At 34.6% G+C, this 21,264-nt stretch overlaps 3 protein-coding genes across 4 annotated transcripts; all 3 read right to left on the bottom strand.

Moving 5' to 3' along the window:
- Positions 1–1,220: 1,220 nt before the first annotated feature.
- On the bottom strand, positions 1,221–13,274 carry LOC137013153 (gastrula zinc finger protein XlCGF57.1-like). Of its 2 annotated transcripts, XM_067376782.1 has the most exons (3): positions 12,771–13,274; positions 9,569–9,691; positions 1,221–2,551 (listed from the first exon to the last, which is right to left on the bottom strand). In XM_067376782.1, the coding sequence occupies exons 2-3, from the start codon at positions 9,627–9,629 to the stop codon at positions 1,353–1,355; spliced, it is 1,260 nt and encodes a 419-aa protein (XP_067232883.1). In that variant the 5' UTR covers positions 9,630–9,691; positions 12,771–13,274; the 3' UTR covers positions 1,221–1,352. The 2 variants fall into 2 exon arrangements, with proteins under 2 accessions (XP_067232883.1, XP_067232884.1); XM_067376783.1 differs by lacking the exon at positions 12,771–13,274 and having other exon boundaries at positions 9,569–9,879.
- Positions 13,275–13,651: 377 nt separating this feature from the next.
- LOC137013155 (gastrula zinc finger protein XlCGF57.1-like) lies at positions 13,652–17,018 on the bottom strand. Its single transcript, XM_067376785.1, has 3 exons — positions 16,971–17,018; positions 15,894–16,007; positions 13,652–15,729 (listed from the first exon to the last, which is right to left on the bottom strand). Exons 2-3 carry the CDS (start codon positions 15,949–15,951, stop codon positions 14,858–14,860), a joined length of 930 nt encoding a protein of 309 aa, XP_067232886.1. The 5' UTR covers positions 15,952–16,007; positions 16,971–17,018; the 3' UTR covers positions 13,652–14,857.
- Positions 17,019–17,661: 643 nt separating this feature from the next.
- LOC137013152 (oocyte zinc finger protein XlCOF6-like) lies at positions 17,662–20,937 on the bottom strand. Its single transcript, XM_067376780.1, has 3 exons — positions 20,872–20,937; positions 19,559–19,677; positions 17,662–19,339 (listed from the first exon to the last, which is right to left on the bottom strand). Coding segments are annotated over exons 1-3 (1,659 nt in total). The 5' UTR covers positions 20,874–20,937; the 3' UTR covers positions 17,662–17,801.
- Between the last annotated feature and the right edge of the window lie 327 nt (positions 20,938–21,264).

Raw genomic sequence — 21,264 nt, 5'->3', positions numbered from 1 at the left:
GACGGATGGATTCCCGCAGCGGTTTTGAGTCAGTTACACATTTTCTAAGCTCTTCATGAGTTCCCAGCTGGCCATCACATGCAGGCCACTACGCACACACAACGAGCACATTTATATCAGCACAGCATTGTTTGGGATGTTTGGCAAGTTCGGTCTCAAAATAGGCAATATGTCATAAAATCCAACCAATCAAATTGTGAATGTATCCCTGTGCCTTTAGGTTTGGTGAATGCCTTTAGAATGCTAAAATTGAATCCGAAACGCTAATCAGACCAGGACTAAATTATTTTTTCTTTTTTGGTCTGGACCAAATTAACCAAACAAACCGAACTACAAGCGTGAACACACCCTAAAAGTCAGGGGGATCGTGCTTTTTCAGTCACTGCCCCAAAACTTTGGAACTCATTGCCTTTCTGTATCCGATCACTCAGACCATTTTAAGTTTTAAAAGGGTAGTTCACCCAACAATGAAAATTCTTTAATTTATTACTCACCCTCATGTCATTCCACACCCGTAAGACCTTCAATTCATCTTCGGAACAAAAGGTCAGAAGCAAGATACAAAAGCACAAATCAAGACGATTAACGGTTTCATTGCCCATAAAGGTACTGAAGACATATTTAAAATAGTTCATGTGACTACATGATGAAACAAAGCCTTGTTTACTGAAATCACATGTCTTTGGTAGTTTGATGCATGCTGAACCACTGATTTGATATTTTGAAAGCGCCCATCTACAGACACAGTACAGTTTAAATATCCAGGTTAATTTCCTATTTTGTACATTTGAGAAAGTCCATATTTTAAGAAGAAACTGGAAAATAAAAACATTTCAGTTTAAAACTGATTTATTAATGCAGAGTTGATACATCAAAATGCATAGACAATTGAAACCCTTTGATTACAGTTGCCTGGAAATACCAATCAACATGTTTTGTTCCTTTTTTCTGTTTATGTAACAAATTACACAAGTCGTGAGTGGATAAAGATAATGACATTATATAATAATAATACATTTCTTGAAAGCCATACTAACCCTAAGCAAATAACCTGAATTTGTTAGATAAAAGACTGATTGATATCATTCAATTAGTTTAACTATACTTACTCCCCAACATAAACAAAAGCATTCCCACTAAATTTTGTGGCATTTTGACCTCCCCACAATTTCCAATGTTGAACAAACAATCTTAACTAATCCTCATAAATGTTATTTAAAAAAAAAAAAAAAAAAATATCTTTCTCAGATGGTGTTGAAGTTCTGCAAGAAAACCATCTTTAGCTTTGGAACAACATCAAACTAATCGCTTGAAGGCGATTAATCGGATAATGAATTCTGTTCACTAGACAACTACCGGCAATGCTTTTTCTTTTTTCCTTTTCTTTTTCTAATATTTTGTTTAGATTTCCCTCCAGTATGAACTCTCTCATGAGATTTCAAGGCACCTATCTGAGCGAAACACTTTTCACAGTGTGAACACTTGTACGGTTTCTCTCCAGTATGAATTCTCTGGTGTTTTGTCAAGTCGCCGGACAAAGTAAATGTCTTCCCACAGTCAGAGCACAAATAAGGTCTCTCACCGGTATGAATACGCTCATGCAGTTTTAAAGCTCCCCGAAGTGAAAATCTCTTTCCACATGAACATATGTGGGGCTTCTCAGCAGAATGAACAGTAAGGTGTGATCTTAACTTTGATGACATCAAGAATGTTTTATCACACTGATCACACTGATGAAACCGTTTCACCTGTGAGTGAGTGAGCAAATGAACTCTGAGACCGCCTTTGTATTTATAAGTCTTACTACACTGAGTGCATGTGAACATATTTTGTCCAGTGTGAGATTTCTTGTGCAAGTTTAAGTTTTTTTCAGTGATGAAACTCTTTCCACACTCAGAGCAGGAGAAAGGTTCTTCTTCAGTATGAGATCTCATGTGCACATTTAAGTGTCCTTTTAGAGTGAAACTCTTTTCACACTTAGTGCACGAAAACAGATTTTCTCCAGTGTGAATTTTCATGTGCACATTTAAGTTTGTTTTACACATGAAAATCTTTCCACACTCAGAGCAGGTAAAAGGTCCTTTTTCAGTGTGAGATTTCATGTGCACATTTAAATCTCCTTCCAGAGTGAAACTCTTTTCACACTTGGTGCATGAGAACGGATTATCTTCAGCGTGAGATTCCATGTGCAAATTAAAGTTTTTTTTACGCTTGTAACTCTTTCCACAATGAGAGCAGGTAAAACGTAATTCTTCAGGGTGAGATCTGCTGAAGTGCACATTTAAGTGTCCTTTCAGAGCGAAACTCTTTTCACATTTAGTGCACGAGAACAGACGTTTTCCAGTGTGAATTCTCATGTGCACATTTAAGTTTGTTTCCCGATGGAAAAGTTTTCCACACAAAGAGCAGGCAAGAGGTCCTTTGAATCCAGTTTTCTGATGTTGTTTTTGTGTGCAATTCTCTTCATTCTGTGAAATGGCAGCATTTCCATTTTTGAAATGGTGAGGTTTTTGAAACCGGTGGAGTTTATCTTCAATCACTTCCATTGAGTCTAAAATCAAGATGATAAATTCACAAAATTAAATTAAAGACAGGTAGTAGAACAGGCCAAAAAATTCACACTGGAGAAATTAAAGACAGCCAAATGAGAACATTATATACATATATACACACACACATAACATACACATAAACCTAATATAACATAGCCTAATCAGTGCTCAAGCGCACACATAAAGCTTGCCACAGCACACCAGCAGAAGTAATGATTATGAATGCGTCGAGGAAAAACAGCAAGGAGCTTGCTTTAATATTGTAATAACTCATTGAAAAACTATTTTTTTCTGTATTTTCGGCTGCAGTGATGAAGTTGACAATACTGACTCATCTCCGCAGTAGTGGACTGGGCACGCCTATGCACGTTATACGTATTACATATCCTGAGATAATTTGTTTTCTATTTGAATTTAATTTAAAAGTATATTTTTCATATTTGTGAGACAAGTTTACATGGAGTTTCAGTTCTTTTTTTTCTCCTTTTTTTGGGTGCACTCAAGTTCACAGAGAGACGCCAGAAAGAACACCCTGTTTGCTTTCATTATTTTACAAAAGCACATTTTTGTTGTTATTGTAAATGCACACAAATAAGATTCTTCACAGATTCAAAAGATGTATTATTCTCATCTGTATAACCAAAAATAACAGAGTATTTTAAGTAGGGCTGCACGATATATCGCATGAGATTGTCACGCGCATTTCGTCAGTAAAGCCGGTTCCCTGATTACCGCTAAATGGCCATCACCTGCTTTCAAATGGAGCGGCATTTAATAGACAGCCGTAGATCACTGAAAAACCACGCAATATCGCGTTCATTATCGAAGCCGATTCATCTGTGATATGAACGCGATATTGCGTGGCTTTTCAGTGAACTACGGCTGTCTATTAAATGCCGCTCCATTTGAAAGCAGGTGATGGCCATTTAGCGGTAATCAGGGAACCGGCTTTACTGACGAAATGCGCGTGACAATCTCATACGATATATCGTGCAGCCCTAATTTTAAGTGCAAGAGATCGCACAGGTGCCTCCCATGTTAGCTGTTATTGCTACAATTCAGCTTTCACACTCCGCACAAACACCTGAATAGCCCACATTTTTCTAAGTTAAAGCAGGCAGCCATGTAAAGTTGCTACTACTTACACGTTTCTGATAATAAATACCACATAGACCAGATGTTAACGATCGGTCTGTCACTGACTGCGTGATTTCGCAACTTCCTGTGGATTTTGTTTTTCTTGCAACTAAGCGACTAATAAAGTTTTGGTTGACTAAGCCTCTTCTAGTCAAATTAAGCCCTGGGTATATGTATTTTATGTGTATGCTAGTGTACACGAACAGCACAGCCTTGGAAATTATACTTCATTGGACTCATACGCATACACAGGCATTCGGCACATGCACAGTTTTGAACAATCTCTCACCACGAGTTATCCATGTAAACATCTTTGTATTCTTTCATGCTAGACTTGTACAAATAAGTGCACTTTCTAACCTCTTCACACAATGTAGGCTTCCATTGTCGCTGTAGCTTGCATACATTTTGGTCTGTTCTACTACCTTATGAATCGAAACTAATTACTGCAAAAAATTTTAATGCGCATGTGTGATCTGCATGTACAATTACTGTCCTGATTATGAAATTTGTGTCACTCACATGCACTGTATGCTGATCCTCACCTACACGTAAAAAATGAACTACACTTTGGGCTTAACGGTTAGTTGACAATTAAACTAAGCAAACATGGTTTGAGTTGAACATGTATGTTTTCACACTAACAAAACTATGTCTATTGTGTCTATTTGTCTATTTTTGTCTATTGTGTATTTGACTAACCAATTATTGCATTTCCTCTGTGAAATTCAGGTTTTATTTTATCTATAAAATCATTACTGTGCTTTAAATCATTTTATTTAATGCTAAACTACATAGGACGCATTGTGAGACACCTAAATGAGTGTCGTGTCGGCCTTTTCACGAGATCGAAAAACCTGATGACTTGCATTAAAATCATTTCTAAAGATAATGAATATAATTAATCAAATGCGTCGATCACAAGATATTCCTCACAGAGTTATGACAAATAATGCACCCTACACAGTAAAATCAGCAGTGTTAATCAAACAGTGTTAATCTGCATTTACTCTTAAGGAGTTAATTTAACAACAAATAGTGAAAAATACCCCCTAGTGTTGGTGAAAATAATCAGAGTTGAATTCTGCCTCGTTAAATTAACTCTGTTAAGCTCCGCCCCTTAAGCCAACTCCGAAGACCTGAGCGGAAGTTCTCTCGTCTCCATTTTCTTTTGCCTCGCACTAAAAGGTAAGTTCTTTTAATTAACTTATTAAAACATATGCTTAATATTTGATGTTAACGATTGTGCTGATAATAATGCAGTTGCAGTTTTTTTGATCTGGTGAAATTTGGTTTAAACTCGGAAATATCGAATAACTTCACTGCAAGTCACTAGGCCTATGTTGGAGAAATGTGCTTTTTCGTCACAATGTGGTAATGATAAAGTTTAAATGATGTCAGAAATCTTACTTAATTTGATTTTCAGCTGTAGTTAGGTGTATCCGTTTAATGTGTTTATAGTTTAAAAAAAAAAACATTTAATTATCTAACGTCACAATAGGGGGTAAGCTGACACATATTTATGTATTTGGATGGTCGAAATCTTGCAGGTAGGGCTGTGGCTGGTGTTTTCAACATTTTATAATGTAAACGTAACGTTGAAGTTAATTATAAATTCGATTTGTCAAATGCCACCATTGTATTTTTATTGAAGCCACGTAAGTTAGATGGCGCTGTGGGATAGCGTTAACATGGCCCAACACTGCACAACGAAGAAGGCGGAAAGTCTCATTTAAAAATACCCGCTTTTTTTCTCGTCACTTTAACCTTCTGCAATGATTACAGTAGGACGAACAACTATTTTATATTATTGTTATTAGACAAACAATCAGTAGACTTGAGCAGAGCGGCGGTTGATACAAGTAACGCATTTTGAAATTCACTTTGTTAGCAGTGACTTATTGGCGTGGCATAGCACATATTGCTGAACTAACGTATTTTGTTCTCTTTTTTTTTTTTAATTAACAAGCCTTTCCTATGCACTCAAACAAGTCCCTGTCTTCATCCTTTGACTCCACTGACTCACAGGACACACTCATTATTGAAGAAAGGTTTTCAAGTACACGAATGAGGCTCGATGATGAAGCCAAAAAAGGTGGGCAGCACGTTATTACTTATGCATTTGAGGGAGAAAGAAAAAAAAAACTTACTGTTGAAACTAATAATTCAATTTAAAAATCCAACATTAATTTGATCTTTATATGATTAAACATTTAGAAATCTTGTTTGAAGTATTTTTACATACCATATTTATATTTTTGTTTTTATTTTTGTTTTTTAATCATTAAGCTGGTGGAATCCATTGCAGAAATCTGGTGGGGAGCTTAAAATAAATGAATAGAATCAAACTACGACTTTGGGGGATGAAATGAGAAACTCAATATCCTGTTAGCTGACATGACAGAAAAGAATGGGTAATTTTCATATTATTAACTGTATATGATCTTTCACTATAGTCCTCTCTTTTATATATAGATATAGATAGATAAATAGATATATAAATTTGTATTTTATTTTGCAGTTCATCATAACCAAGGAAGATGAATGAGAAATATGCAGAGTAATTGTGGTGTTCCTGTATCTCAGTGACCCCTCCTTCAAAAATGGCTATGTAAGTATCACACTTTTACTTTTTTCACACACTTTTTTTTTTATTTTTTTTTTTATTATTTGACAAGTTTTAAATGGTGTATTTTGCTCTTGGATTTTAAAACTTTTTTTTCTCTCTCTCTCTCTCTCTCTCTCTCTCTCTGTGCTTTTGTCTTTCTAAGGAGCATTGCTATGTTGGTGAGAGTGCCACCAGATACTTGCCATGGAGAATCAAAACTATACAGAGAGGCATTGCTGAAGAACAAGGAGTATCATTTGAAGGTACAAAATGAAATGAGAATTTCATTGTGTCATCTTTCATGGCAGTTTTATTGCCATGGTGTTGCATTAAAGGGTTAGTTCACCCAAAATGAAAAGTTCTGTCATTAATTACTCACCCTCATGTCGTTCTAAGACTTTTGTTCATCTTCAGAACACAAATGAAGATCTTTTTGATGACAGAATGCTGTCAGATTTCTAATCCATAGACAGTCTTTGCAACTGACACTTTGATGCTTCAGAAAGTTCATAAAGAGATTGTAAAACTAATCCATATGTATTGAGAGGTTTAGTCCAAATTTTCTAATGAGAATCGGACGCTTGATATGATGAACGGATTTAATTTTTGCTTTTACTCGCATGTAAACATTGATCAGCGAACATAAGCAGAAGCTCAACTGAAACTTAACGCACAAGAACCGTGCTGTATTACCAGTGAGGTTCATTCTCGTGTGTTATGCGGTACGTTTGAGCTTCCGGATGAGGTTTGGTTTTGTGTTTTTATTAAGGTTCGGTTGAGCTTCTGCTTATGTTCGCTGATCAATGTTTACATGCGAGTAAAAGCAAAAATTAAATCTGTTCATTATAACAAGCGACAGGTTCTCATTAGAAAATTTGGACTAAACCTCTCAATTCATATGGATTAGTTTTACAATCTCTTTATGAACTTTTTGAAGCATCAAAGTGTCAGTTGGAAAGGCAGTCTATGGAAGGAAATCTGATAGCATTCTGTCATCAAAAATATCATAATTTGTGTTCCAAACAAGAACAAAAGTCTTATGGGTTTGGAAAGACATGAGGGTGAGAATTTTCATTTTGGGGGTGAACTAACCCTTTAAATGTGACTAAGGATTAACTTCATATAGCATTCTTTAAGCAGTGTTGATCTTAAAATGCTTTTGTTGTTCATCAGGAAAAAAGGATCGTCTTGTCAAGACCAGAAAAGGCGTCTACATCTCAAGTATCTTGTCTTCTAGAAGGTTTGTTTTTATTTATTATTATTTTTATTATTATTTTCTTGTAGTTTTCTTTATTTAACATTAGTCCTCTGCAATTTGCTTGGTTTTCTCAGAGTGAAACAAGCATTGAGAAGCATCTTCAAGACATCGCTGGAAGTGCTCGGCCCTATCACCTCAGGCTCAAGTGCTCAGGCTGTTGAAACCAAGAATTCAGTTCACCAGTTCTTCATTCTTGATCAACATGTCATTCCATGCAAGTCAGCCTCTTCTTTTGATGAAATTTTAAATGGGATTAATTCACCCATAAATGAAAATTCTGTCAATAACTCTCCCTCATGCCGTTCCAAACCCGTAAGACCTTCGTTCATCTCCGAAACACCAATGAAGATATTTTAATTAAATCTGAAAGTTTTCTGTCCCTCTGTTGACAGTTTACACAACTAGCACATTCAAGGCCCCGACAGGTAGTAATGACACATTAAAGTAATCCATGTTACTCTATTGGTTAACCTCAACTTTATACACGCATTCACACAACAACGACTGCTTTCATTTCAACAAATCATGCGTCGTGGTGCTCTCATGTACGCAAGTCCGGTTTTTGCGTTGCTTCATAAAACTGAAGTTAAATCAACAGAGCCACATGGGTTAATCTAATGATGTCTTTAGTGCCTTTCTGGGCCTTGAAAGTGGTAGTTGTGTAGGCTGTCAATGAAGTGACAGAAGTCTCCCAGATTTCATCAAAAATATCTTAATTTGTGTTCTGAAAATGAACAAAAGCCTTACAGGTTTAGAATGACATGAGGGTGAGTTAAGGAGAGAATTTTCATTTTTTGGTGAACTAACCTTTTAAGGCACACTTTGTTTTTGGCACCATTTATAACACTATTCTACACAAGATGTACACTTTTGTTAGAATGACAGTGCACAAAAAAGATGCTGGCAAAGTGAAGTCCTTGTATTGCTGAGGTTAGAGCAAGGTTGCTAAGCTAGGTGGTTCAACAGATTCTGTACTGCATACAGTGATGTATTGTCATTTCATGCAGATGTGACGTATTTTTGTGCATATACGTGTGTTTCTTGAGCCTGACAACGTTTAAATAAATGTTTTAAATGTGATGTCGTTGAACTTGTTTTCTTTTCTGTTTTGAAAACACTGACTGGGTTTTAAAATTTGAGAATTTTTCACTATTACAAATGTAAATAAACTCTACATAAGTGAAATATTAACACTGATCTGAGTTAATTTTCTCCTAGTGTTAAACTCTAGTAACACCAAACAGAGTTAATTTCTCCTAGTGTTAAACTCTAGTAACACCAAACGGAGTTAATTTTCCCCTAGTGTTAAACTCTAGTAACACTATACAGTGTTGAGCAGTGTTAAATTTTTACTCAAAATAGAGTTAATTTAACTCTGAAAATTTAACACTATGACGAGAGTCAATTTATCACCAATTCTGAGTGGGACCAAATACACTCGGGCTGAGTGTTAAATTTGACTCTTATAGAGTTCATTTAACACTGCAAAATTTACTGTGTACAGGCACTAAATAAAAAAATTTCACTTGGCGTTTTCGCTTATAACTTTATGAAATGCGCATAGATCGTAGAAAATGTAGCATCATTACTTACAATGGATGCTTCCAATGTAAACATATTCAGCACAATCCCTTGTACGCTCAGGAGATATTCCTCATGGATGAACGATAAAAAAAAAAAAAAATCCCCATAAGGGGTGTGTCAAGGGCTAAAGAAAATGGCTACATTGGTTCCAAATGCTGCAACTTTTGATTACTTTATGCTAACACCACAAAATTTGATCCAGATGCAGCGCGCATGTAGGGGAACACAACTTCGCCAACAAAGAATTATCCACCTACCTTAGTTCCTTTCTGTGTTATTGCATGTAAAATAAGAAATATATGTAACATTTTTGACTCTCTTTGCTATAGTTTTGGAGTTATGGGTCTTTACTAATGTGTATGTCACTCAGAAAATGTGTATGTCACTTCAGGGTTTAAAGGGTTAAAAAGAAGGAAGGAAAACACCAACCTGTTTGTTCCTCTGTATCTTCATCTTGTAGTATTCTGCAGGTTTCTTCCTCAAACTCCATCTTTACATTAGTATGTTGGTAGTTTCTACTGGAGTAATTCCTCCTGCTTGCTGATTCTTCTCCTGTGGGAAGATGGGAATATTCCTCAGCATTTAATCTCTCATGAACAGCTGTGGAAGCAGCTTCACTGACTGAAGGTGTGAATTGTGTTAACTAAAGCAGTGTTTTAAAATCGGCCTATATAGATATTGTTGAAAAGTCTTTATTTTGTTTTATTTTTTGGTGCACAAAAGTATTTTGTCGCTTTAAAATATTAAGATAGTACCACTGTACTCACATGAACCATTTCAAATATGTTTTTAGTACCTTTATGGACCTTGAGAGTTTGAATGCCTTTGCTCTCAATGCAGGCCTCACTGAGCCATCGGATTTCATCAAAAATATCTTAATTTGTGTTCTGAAGATGAACAAAGGTCTTACGGGTGTAGAACGGTATGAGGGTGAGTAATTAATTACATTATTTTAATTTTGGGGTGAACTAACCCTTTAAATACTAGTTACTTGAAAAAGTAATCTGATTACATAATTTAAGTTACTTGTAATGAGTTACCCCAACACTGATACAACAGTCGGTTCATTTATTAATTTCACTAAATTAACTGACTCTCATATTAAATGATACAATTAATGTAACGTTACTCACAGTCTGAAAAACATACCACTTCTTACCACTATCTTATTTGAGATTAGTATTGAGACAAGAACATGTGAGTTGGGTCATTCTTCAGTTGCGGTGGCAAATGAGAGGCAGAAATTGTAAAAATTCTTGTTTGCTTTTTTTTTATAATATGTATTGCTATGCGTTTAAGATTAGTTTAATATGCTTTATCCATTAAAATTTAAGCTTAATAATATTTAGATTTTTAAATAATTTTAATCAAACACTGGTGAAACAACCACTTATGTCTGTGGTGTTACCAATATTTGAAGTCAAATTTTGGTTTGTTCTAAAATGAGCAGGGATATGCAACTTTAGGTAATAATTAATAAGTAAATAAATTACTTTAAGGACTCAGTTTTATTGATAATTTAAATTTCATTTTTAAAATAAATGTTTAATTGTTCATCTTGGCTTCTATTTTTGCCAAAGAAGAATTGTTTATTTTTTAAAAAATTTGGATATACATCAGAAAAGGCAGGAAAAATGGTCTGTGCAACTTTTATAGTCTTTATTCTAAAATATTAACACCACCTTACAGTCTAAAAACATTAAATTAAAAGATTAAATGGTTTTGTAGGAAAGAAATTTCAGATACATATTGAAGTAACACCACAGACGTATATATAACACCACAGACTTTACACTGCATAAAAGGTTTAACAATTAAAAGTTTGTTGAGCAAAATAATGAATTTTATCATAAGTAGGATTACAAGAAGTATCTATTCTGATAAAAGAACATTTAGAGAAAAACTGTATTAAAATATATAATTAAAACAACCTGCAACCTGTTTCTCACTCCTTAAAGGGATAGTTCAACCAAAAATGTAAATTCTGTCATCATACTCCCCCTCACATTGCTCCAAACCTGTATAAATTTCTTTGTTCTGCTGAACACAAAGGAAGATATTTGGAAGATTGTTTGTAACCCAGCAGATCTCACCTTCCATTGACAACCATAGTAGCGGAAAAAAAAAAAAATGGCAGTCAGTGGGGGGCAAGATCTGTTTGGTTACAAACATTCTTCCAATATCTTCCTTTGTGTACAGCAGAACAAAGAAATTTGGTAACACTTTAGTATAGGAAACACATATAGTTAGTTAGTAAAGTCGTTGTAAAATTTAAGTATTGGGTAGGATTAAGAATGTACAATATGATCATGCAAAATAAGGCATTCATATGTGCTTAATAAGTACTAATACACAGCCATTCTAGTAATATGCATGATAATAAACAACTAAAAGACCCTAAAATAAAGTGTTATCTGAAATGTATACAGGTTTGGAGCAACTTGTTGGTGAGTGAATGATGATAGGGAGAACAAAAAATTGTATCCCTTTAATTGGATTGTGATGCAATCATAATGTGTGATCTGTTTCAATAGAGAATAAAAATCCAGAAAATGTTCTGTGAATAAAACATGTATCCACAAAATTATTTAACTTATTAAACTTTCTTTCGATTAAGAGATCTCCTGTTCTCAGTTTTAGTTTTTTTGTTTTTTGTTTTTTTAAATAGGTCTGATGAGGTACTCTGCATCTTTCGCTGTCTATAAAGACGCTACTTTTCAGCAGCAGTTAATCTTGCCATACCTGACAAGAGAGATACAATTATATGACTAGAATGTCCTATGTGTTTTATTAAAAATACAACATTTCTGGCTGTATATTGTCTGTGTTACTATAGAGTCTGTGGTGTTACCAGGAAAGACAGTAACACCACAGACAAATTAACCTAAATCCAGACTTTTCTAAAATGGAGGCTGTCATCATGATGATTTCAAGATCAGGGGACATTTTGTAAATATTAGTAAGTATGTATTTATCAAAATTTGGATTAAAATATGTAAAATCTGCAAGTTATCAACATAACACCACAGACACTAATAAAGTGTGACACATGAAATTGTCATAAATTTAGCTAATTTTAAGAAAATTAATAATAAAGAATGTACTCATGATGCACCCCTCAGATCAATCAGGACCTGCAATGACCTTTACACACAGGAAGTAGTTCAAATAGAGTTCCCCCTTTTCTTAAAGGGGCGACATCCATTGTAGTAACACCACAGACATGAATTTGGGGGACACTACTTTTTTCTTAAATAATACAAAATATGTATTTTTTGAAACAATTTAATACAATTGTACATGTTAAATAAAATCTATGTTCCCAGTTTAACCACTTTATTTGTGTTAAAAATGTAATATTGTTGCAATTACATTCCATGATACCTCTGTGAGGTATGGCGGGAACATGCATATTTTGTTTCAAATGCAATCTTCCAAACTTAATTAAATATGTAATTTGAAACAAAACTTTAACTATTAATAGTACACAAATTGTGTTTATTCTACAGAATACAAACATGCAAAAATTGACTTTATTGGTATTTAAAGTGTATTTTAACTGTTGTAAAGTAGAGGAACACCATTTGCCACCACAAATAAAGAATGACCCAGTTACTGAGAGAAGATTTACCTTGAAAACTCCAGATCTCCAGTTCTGTCCGAGCAGCTCAATGCAAGTTGTCTGATTTCTCCCCCCAAAAATAAAATCAGTCCTCGGAGCCAGATAAACACAGTGAATTAAATCAGTTAAAGGACGCGCGTTTTTGGCGCTTAATAACCAAAACGTAATGCGTCTTGCGGAAGAACATTGTAGCCGGAGCTTCTTACCTCTGCTATGTAACGTTACTCCGCGGGGGTTGGCGTCCAGCTCTGTCTAAAATAGTCCGAATATAAACACATTATAAAGGTGTACCGTAATGTTTCAGGGTAAGGCAAAAGCACGGTTTGGAAGAAAGATTCATAATGTACTCGCTATTTGTATAAATATTTACATTTTGAACAAAAACGTATGTACGCTGACCATGCTGCGTCCCAATTCACCTTATACTAAAGTTACGCCCTAGTTTGTGTCAAGTAGACAAGCTTTGGGACCTCCTACCGTAAACTGGCCTGTCAATCATATTAAATCCTTCACATTTCGTTTTATTTCCTACCGTGTCAGAGAGAAATGCAGTAGCACGTCTTTCATGCGGATAACTCTCCTCATAATGCATTTAAAAGTTTAGGGCCAAACGGATCTTTATAAAAGCCCACATTGTTATTGCAGATGAACTATAACACGGATAACATTAAATAAATAAATATATATATATATATATATATATATATATATATATATATATATATATATATATATATATATATATATATATATTTTCGGTTAAACTGATTAGTCACTCAAACCTCTCACCGTCGGTTGCGCGCATCCGCCATGTTTTTTTTTTTTTTTTTTTACTCGTATTTGTAGTTCTGAACTGAAACCTCCTCCAAAGCACAATGGGTTGTGGGCAATAAACCAACCGTCTCCATTGACTTTGTATTGCGTGAGGCTGCCTCTTTGTCTTTTCTGACTTATTACAAAAAACAGAACAATGTCTAAAAGCTGCTGTGTGACAAGGTTAAAAACCCAGAAATAAGTTTTTATAAGCTGTCGATCCCAAAAAATGAAGGTTTAAGGACATAAAAGTGGATACAGGCAGTGAGACAGAGCGCAAATGGTCATAATTACTTTAAGAAATACACTGGAGGGGGTCGTAATCGGCGACAACATATGCTAAACAAACCAACAAAAACAAACCATTCGTTATTTTTTACCATGTCAAAGAATTATTTCACCTGTCGCCGATTACGTTCCCCTCCAATGCATTTCACATAGTAATATGACCCGTTGCTCTCTCTCTCTCTCTCTAAATGAACAGTCTGCCATCTACTGCACTGGAGTCATGTAAAGAGAAAAGTCTTAAGGGTTTTTTGTTATGACATGAAGGTCAGTAATTAATTTTTTCTTGTTGTAACAATTTTGATGTAACACAATGCAAGTTGCTATAAATAGAACAAATGACAATAATAATCACAACAGTGCTTCAGCCAGAATAACAAAGTAAATTTGTACACAATTATTTTTACACAAAGTTTTACTATGTTTACTCCCCAATACCAACAAAAGTGTTCATAGTAAATAGCGGCATTTTGACCTTCCTGAGTTGAACATACAACCAATATTTACCACTATATTTAACAAATGTTTCTCTTTGATGATGTTTATATGTTGCAATAAATTCCATCCTTTGCTCTATTAGAATTATATCAAGATATTTACTTTAAAGTGAAGGACCTGAACATGAACATTGCTTTCTAGACAATCCTGAGCAATGCCCTTTCTCATGAAACTGAATATTAGATGATTGGCTCCTCCTACATGAAGAGTACTGGTGTACTATGAGCTCTCTCATGGATTCTAACTGAGTGAAACACTTTCCACAGTGTGAGCACTTGTAAGGTTTCTCTCCAGTATGAATTCTCTGAGTCGCCAGATGAAATAAAGGTCCTCCCATAGTCTCACATCAGTATGGATAAGATTTTTTAAAGAATGCAGTGGTAAAAAATTCTTTCCACAAAAAGAACAAAAGTTTCAGCAGCATGAATTTAAAAGGTTTGTTCTTAAAGTCTGATGCCACAACAAATGTTTTATCACACTGATTACAGTTTAACAACTCTCTAGTGAGAGCGCAGATGATTGTTAAGAACACTTTTGAATTTAAATCGCTTTCCACACTGAGTGCATGTAAATGGTTTTTCACCAGTGTGAATTCTCATGTGCTCATTAAAGTTTCCTTTGTGATTGAAACTCTTTCCACACTGAGGGCATATGAACATTTTCACTCCAGTGTGAATTCTCATGTGCTCATTAAAGTGTCCCTTCTGAATGAAACTCTTTCCACAATGAGAGCATGTATAAGGCCTTTCTCCAGTGTGAGATCTCAGGTGAAAATTTAAGCTTTCTTTGTGAATGAAACTCTTTCCACACTGAGTGCATGTAAACGGTTTTTCTCCAGTGTGAATTCTAATGTGCACATTTAAGTTTCCTTTGTTATTGAAACACTTTCCACACTGACTGCATGTGAACGGCTTTTCTCCATTGTGAATTCTCATATGCAAATTTAAGCTTTCTTTGTAAATGAAATTTTTTCCACACTGAGAGCATGTGAATGGCTTTTCTCCAGTGTGAACTCTCATGTGCACAGTTAAGCTTCTTTTGTGAAAGAATCTTTTTTCACAATGGGTGCAAGTGAACAGCTTTTCTCCACTGTGAATTCTCATGTGCACATTTAAATGACATTTGTGAATGAAACTCTTTCCACACTGAGCACATGTGAATGGTCTTTCTCCAGTGTGAATTCTCATGTGCACATTTAAGTTTTTTTTATGGATGTAACTTTTTCCACACTCAGAGCAGGTAAAATAATCATTGATTCCAGTTTTTTGAGTGCATTTCTGTGTTAAATTTTTTTCAGTCTGTGAAATTATTGGGTTTCCATCTTCATTCAGGAAATAAGGTATTTGAAACTGATGCCATTTGTCTTCTTTCACTTCCCCATAAAAAGAAAGACAAACAAGAAAAATAAAGGTGAACTTTAAAATCCAGTTTACTATCAAGTCTGGTAGTATCTTACTTTTAAATACATTTTTATACGTTATATTTCATCTTGAAGGTTCTCATCAGTCATTAAAGAAAATGAAGCAAAACACCAACCTATTTGTTCCTCTGTATCTTCATCTTTTATTCTGCAGGGTTCTTCCTCAAACTCCATCTTTACAATAGTATGTCAGTAGTTTATTCTGCAGTAATTCCTCCTCACTTCTTCACCTGTGGGAAGGTGGCAATATACTATAGCAATATACCCTTAGCATTTCTCATGAGTGGCTTTAGTGAAGGTGTTTCACTAGGGCCCATGAAAAGTATTCTTCATAACATTAAGGTTGAACCACTGTAGTCACATTAACTGTTTTAAATATGTCTTTAGTAGCTTTATGTGCATTGAAAGTGTTAATTATCTTGCTGGATATGGACGCCTGAATGAGACATTGGATTTCATCAAAACTATCTTAATTTGATTTCCAAAGATGAACGAAGGACTTATGGATGTGGAACAACATGAGGGTGAGTGATTAATGACAGACTGTTCATTTTTGGGAGAACTAACCTTTTAAGTTCCCGTCCTCAGCAGCCTAAATGCCGCCATTATGGGGTTACCAGAGCGCCACCTAGTGACTGTTGCCCAGAAAGTATCAGAGTGTCGCCTCATGGCTTCTATTTGACTGTAGCCTGTATCACTTCATATAAAGTGCATGAATCCTCTGACTTGGTGAATATAAGTACATTTTCAGGGAAATTTCAATTTTCTGATCGACGTTAAATTATTTTATTAATTTTAAGTATAAAATTTGTCACCAGAACGTAAAAGTTTAATTATTTGATAATCACAAAAGGACCCATGACGTACAGTTTATTTTGTTTTGGGCAGATGCAGACAACTTGATTATTGTTCATGAGCCTAAATTACAGCCACGCAAGAAAACATGCAATCTGAGTGAAGACGTGAAGAGAAAATAAAGTCGTGTTTCACTCTTGTACAGTTTCAATTCGTTAGGTTTATCAGAGTCAAATATATTTCAGTAGTCTGTATGGCAGACAGTTTTTGATTCACTAAAGTGAACCGGCTCTTAAGAGTCATTTGTTCAGGAATCGGACACTGGTCTAACTCTGTACATAATTAAATGATCAGATGTGTATTTTTCTTACAAAAAATGACTAAATAAATGTACTCACAGAGTCTGAAACAGCAACGCTCAGTTTTACAAACCCAAGATGGCTTCAACAAACGTTGGTGGTTGAAATAAAAACAAATGCCGCCACCTAGAGGAAGATCTGTTATATTAACTACTATCATTTAATGAAGGGAAAAAAAAGACAATAATATGAAGCAGAAACGATTCAGTCATTTTTACTGGAACTTGAATGCTCCACAGTTTCATAATGTAACATTACGACCTTCACTTCATGTTAATTTTTATATTCAAAACAATGTTATAGGAATTACTTTGTTTAAAAAAAAAATGCTATTTAGAATGCTGAGATAAAACATCAAATACAATATTAAAACCCATTTGATGTACACAGGGATGCATGCTCTTGATTTCAGTAGTCACTTAAATACTAAAATACTAATAAACCACAGTGTAAGTTACTTGAAAAACCCTTATGTCATGACATTCATATTGATGGACAATTATTATAGGTTTTCAGTGTCCATTTTTTTTAACCATGTAATTAAGGTCTTTTTTTTTATCTATATTGGCCATTTTAAAACAGTTATTTTTTCAATGCACCTCCACAGACAGTACAGTTTTCATATCCAGTTTGTTTTTCTATTGTATTTGTGAAAGAAAAAAATCTGAAAGTTTTTTGGTTTAAAACTGATTTTTTTTTAATGCAGAGTTGATTCATTCCAATGCACAGTTACAATCGAAAGCCTTGAATACAATTTGTTCATTAAGTCAATCAGTAAGTACAACATAGTTCTTTATAAGTTAATGTAACATAAATTACACAAGATGCAATTGGATATGGATTATGACATTAATAATAATGCATCTGCTATCACCTCTTAACAGACAGTCTCTTTTTAAGTTGGCAATGCTTTTTCTTATGAATATTTCGTTTAGATTTCACTCCAGTATGAACTCTCTCATGAGATTTCAAGGCACCTATCTGAGCAAAACACTTTTCACAGTGTGAGCACTTGTACGGTTTCTCTCCAGTATGAATTCTCTGGTGTTTTGTCAAGTCGCTGGACAAAGTAAAGGTCTTCCCACAGTCAGAGCACAAATAAGGTCTCACACCAGTATGAAAACGCTCATGCTGTTGTAAACTTTGCAGAAATGAAAAACTTTTTCCACAAAAAGAACACATGTGGGGTTTCTCAGCAGAATGAACTCTAAGGTGTGATCTTAAGTATGATGCCGCAACAAATGTTTTATCACACTGATCACAGCTGAATGACTTCACCTCGGAGTGAATGCGCAAATGATTTTTGAGAATGCTTTTGGAAGTGAAAATCTTTCTGCACTGAGTGCATGCGAACATATTTTCTTCAGTGTGAGATTTCATGTGCAGATTTAAGTTTCTTTTATTTCTGAAACTCTTTCCACACTCAGAGCAGGTGAAAGGTCCTTCTTCAGGGTGAAATCTCATGTGCATTTTTAATTTTGCGCTCATAGTGAAACTCTTTTCACACTTGGTGCACGAGAACAGATTTTCTCCAGTGTGAATTCTCATGTGCACATTTAAGCTTTTTTTATGCTTGAAACTCTTTCCACACTCAGAGCAGGAGAAAGTTTTATCTTCAGTATGAGATCTCATGTGCACATTTAAGTGTCCTTCCAGAGTGAAACTCTTTTCACACTTAGTGCAGGAAAACAGATTTTCTCCAGTGTGAGATTTCATGTGAAAATTAAAGTTTCTTTTATTTCTGAAAATCTTTCCACACTCAGAGCAGGAGAAAGGTCCTTCTTCAGTATGAGATCTCATGTGCACATTTAAGTGTCCCTCCAGAGTGAAACTCTTTTCACACTTAGTGCACGAAAACAGATTTTCTCCAGTGTGAGATTTCATGTGCAGATTTAAGTTTGTTTTCCACATGAAACGCTTTCCACACTCAGAGCAGGTGAAAGGTCCTTTTTTAGTATGAGATTTAATGTGCACATTTAAGTCTTTTTTATTTGTGAAGCTATTTCCACACTCAGAGCAGGTGAAAGGTCCTTTTTTAGTATGAGATTTAATGTGCACATTTAAGTCTTTTTTATTTCTGAAACTCTTTCCACACTCAGAGCAGGTAAAAGGTCCTTCTTCAGGGTGAGATCTCATGTGAACATTTAAGTGTCCTCTCATAGTGAAACTCTTTTCACACTTGGTGCACGAGAATAGATTTTCTCCAGTGTGAATTCTCATGTGCACATTTAAATTTTTTTTATGCATGAAAACATTTCCGCACACAGAGCAGGCAAGTGGTCCTTTGTGTCCAGTTTTTTTTGTGCCATTCTCTTCAGTCTGTGAAATGGCAGCATTTCCATTTTCATTTTTGAAATGTTGAAGTTTTTGAAACTGGTGATGTTTGTCTTCATTCACTTGCATCAAGTCTAAAAACATATTAAATTCCCAAAATTAAATTAAAGAAAGCCAAATGAGAACAAACAGAAATATGAGCTTGTATTTAACAAAAATCTACTGTACAACTCTACTAGTACAGCCTACTCTCTAATACAACAGTCAACTAGTATCCATTTTAAATTTGATATGTCAGTTTTCATCTTAATGTTCCTCATCAGTCATTAAAGAGAATGAGAGAAAACACCAACCTATTTGCTCCTCTGTATCTTCATCTTTTATTCTGCAGGGTTCTTCCTTAATCTCTATTTTACAAGTCAGTAGTTTCTCCTGGAGTAATTCCTCCTGTTTGCTGCTTCTTCTTCTTCTCCTGTGGGAAGATGGGAATATTCCCAAGCATTTAAACTCTCACAAACAGCTGTGGGAGCAGCTTTTCTAGTAAAGTGCAGATGTAATGTGTAAGCAATGGCTCCACCATAACAAGAATAGCAATGTACAGTGAGACCTTTAAGATTATTTACGAATAAGGAATAAGATTTTTTTTTTTTTTTTTTAATTAATTCAAATGGAATTTCAAAAATATATTGATAGGAATATATTTAAGTAATCTATGAGTTCCCATTTGCATTGCGCATATATTTTGACATGCCATATTTTTGTTCTGGGCTAGTTATTACTGTTAATTGCAGTTTCAATAGTGAATTACATTTATATGTTTGTCACAAACTTTTGCACTGTGTAATTGGCCATTGTTCCCCTTAGAAGCATGAAAATTGTATTCAATGGATTAGTAGCTATAGGGTAATGTAGAGTGGGGCTAAAGGCACCTTTGATTTTATTTTCCTCTAAAACACTTGATGGCACAAAAACTTACCAAGGACTTTCCATTTGTTGACATGACGTGGTTAGATTTAGATGGTTAATATCATATATTTAGTAGATAGAGATGCCATATTTATAATGAAACCATAACATTTTAATTATATCATATAATAAAATACAATTTAATGTTTCCAATGAAATTCTATGGTAAAATATTATGAAATCTTTACTTTTTAAGATAATTTCGTTTCTGTATTTTCTAAAATATACTTTATATAAACATTTTAATGACAGTATATTTATTGAAAAAAAAAATGAATTCTTTTATTTATCAAAATAAACAGAAAATAGTACAAATTTGGCTAAAGTGTTTGTTTTGATCAAGCATTAACATGTACATTATTTTAGCTAAAGTATTTTTAACAATACTGTGTGCCTTTTGCTGGTTTTCACCCCTGTGTTTGGTAAAAGGTCCCCCTCGCCACCTCTTTAAACCACTTTTATTATTTATTTTCACACGAAATCTGTCACTCCAAATGTTCAATACAAACATATATATTTTGTCAAACGTTATTGGCGTAGTGAAAAGCAGTTTTTCTTAAGGTGTACATTTAGCCCAGTTGTACCCTATAACCTGGAGAGCGCGAAAGAGGGATTCACAAACACAGTTTGCGATCTCACAGCGTTCCATTAAAGTCAGTAAAGTTGTCTACACACACTACATAAAGAATCTCATACTTACATCGTGTCTTCGTTTGAGGATTCACGAAAGCGAGCAGAACTCACGACTTGAACAAAAACTCCGTCGTTTTACGCTTCTGGTGACTGGATTCTTAACTTAAACGCCTCAGATTCAGGGTTGCCAGGTTTTCACAGCAAACCCCGACTAATTGCTTCTCAAAACTAAGGGTCCCAGGTGAAAAAAAAGTATATTTCTATAATATACTTAAAGTGCTCTATTTTCGTGCACTAATTTTGTACTTAATATACTAAAAATTCTTCTTTAGTACTTCTTAAGATAATCTTTAGAACATCTAAGTGTACTGAACTGTGCTATTTTGAGACACCATGAAATATTAACTAATATGCTTTTAATATACTATCTCTATATTTAAAAAAATGTATTTAGATACTA

Source organism: Chanodichthys erythropterus, chromosome 22 (assembly GCF_024489055.1).
Source record: "Chanodichthys erythropterus isolate Z2021 chromosome 22, ASM2448905v1, whole genome shotgun sequence".
Lineage (NCBI taxonomy): Eukaryota > Metazoa > Chordata > Actinopteri > Cypriniformes > Xenocyprididae > Chanodichthys > Chanodichthys erythropterus.
Note: the sequence above shows the minus strand (reverse complement) of the source record. Positions and strands in the feature narration are given on the sequence as shown.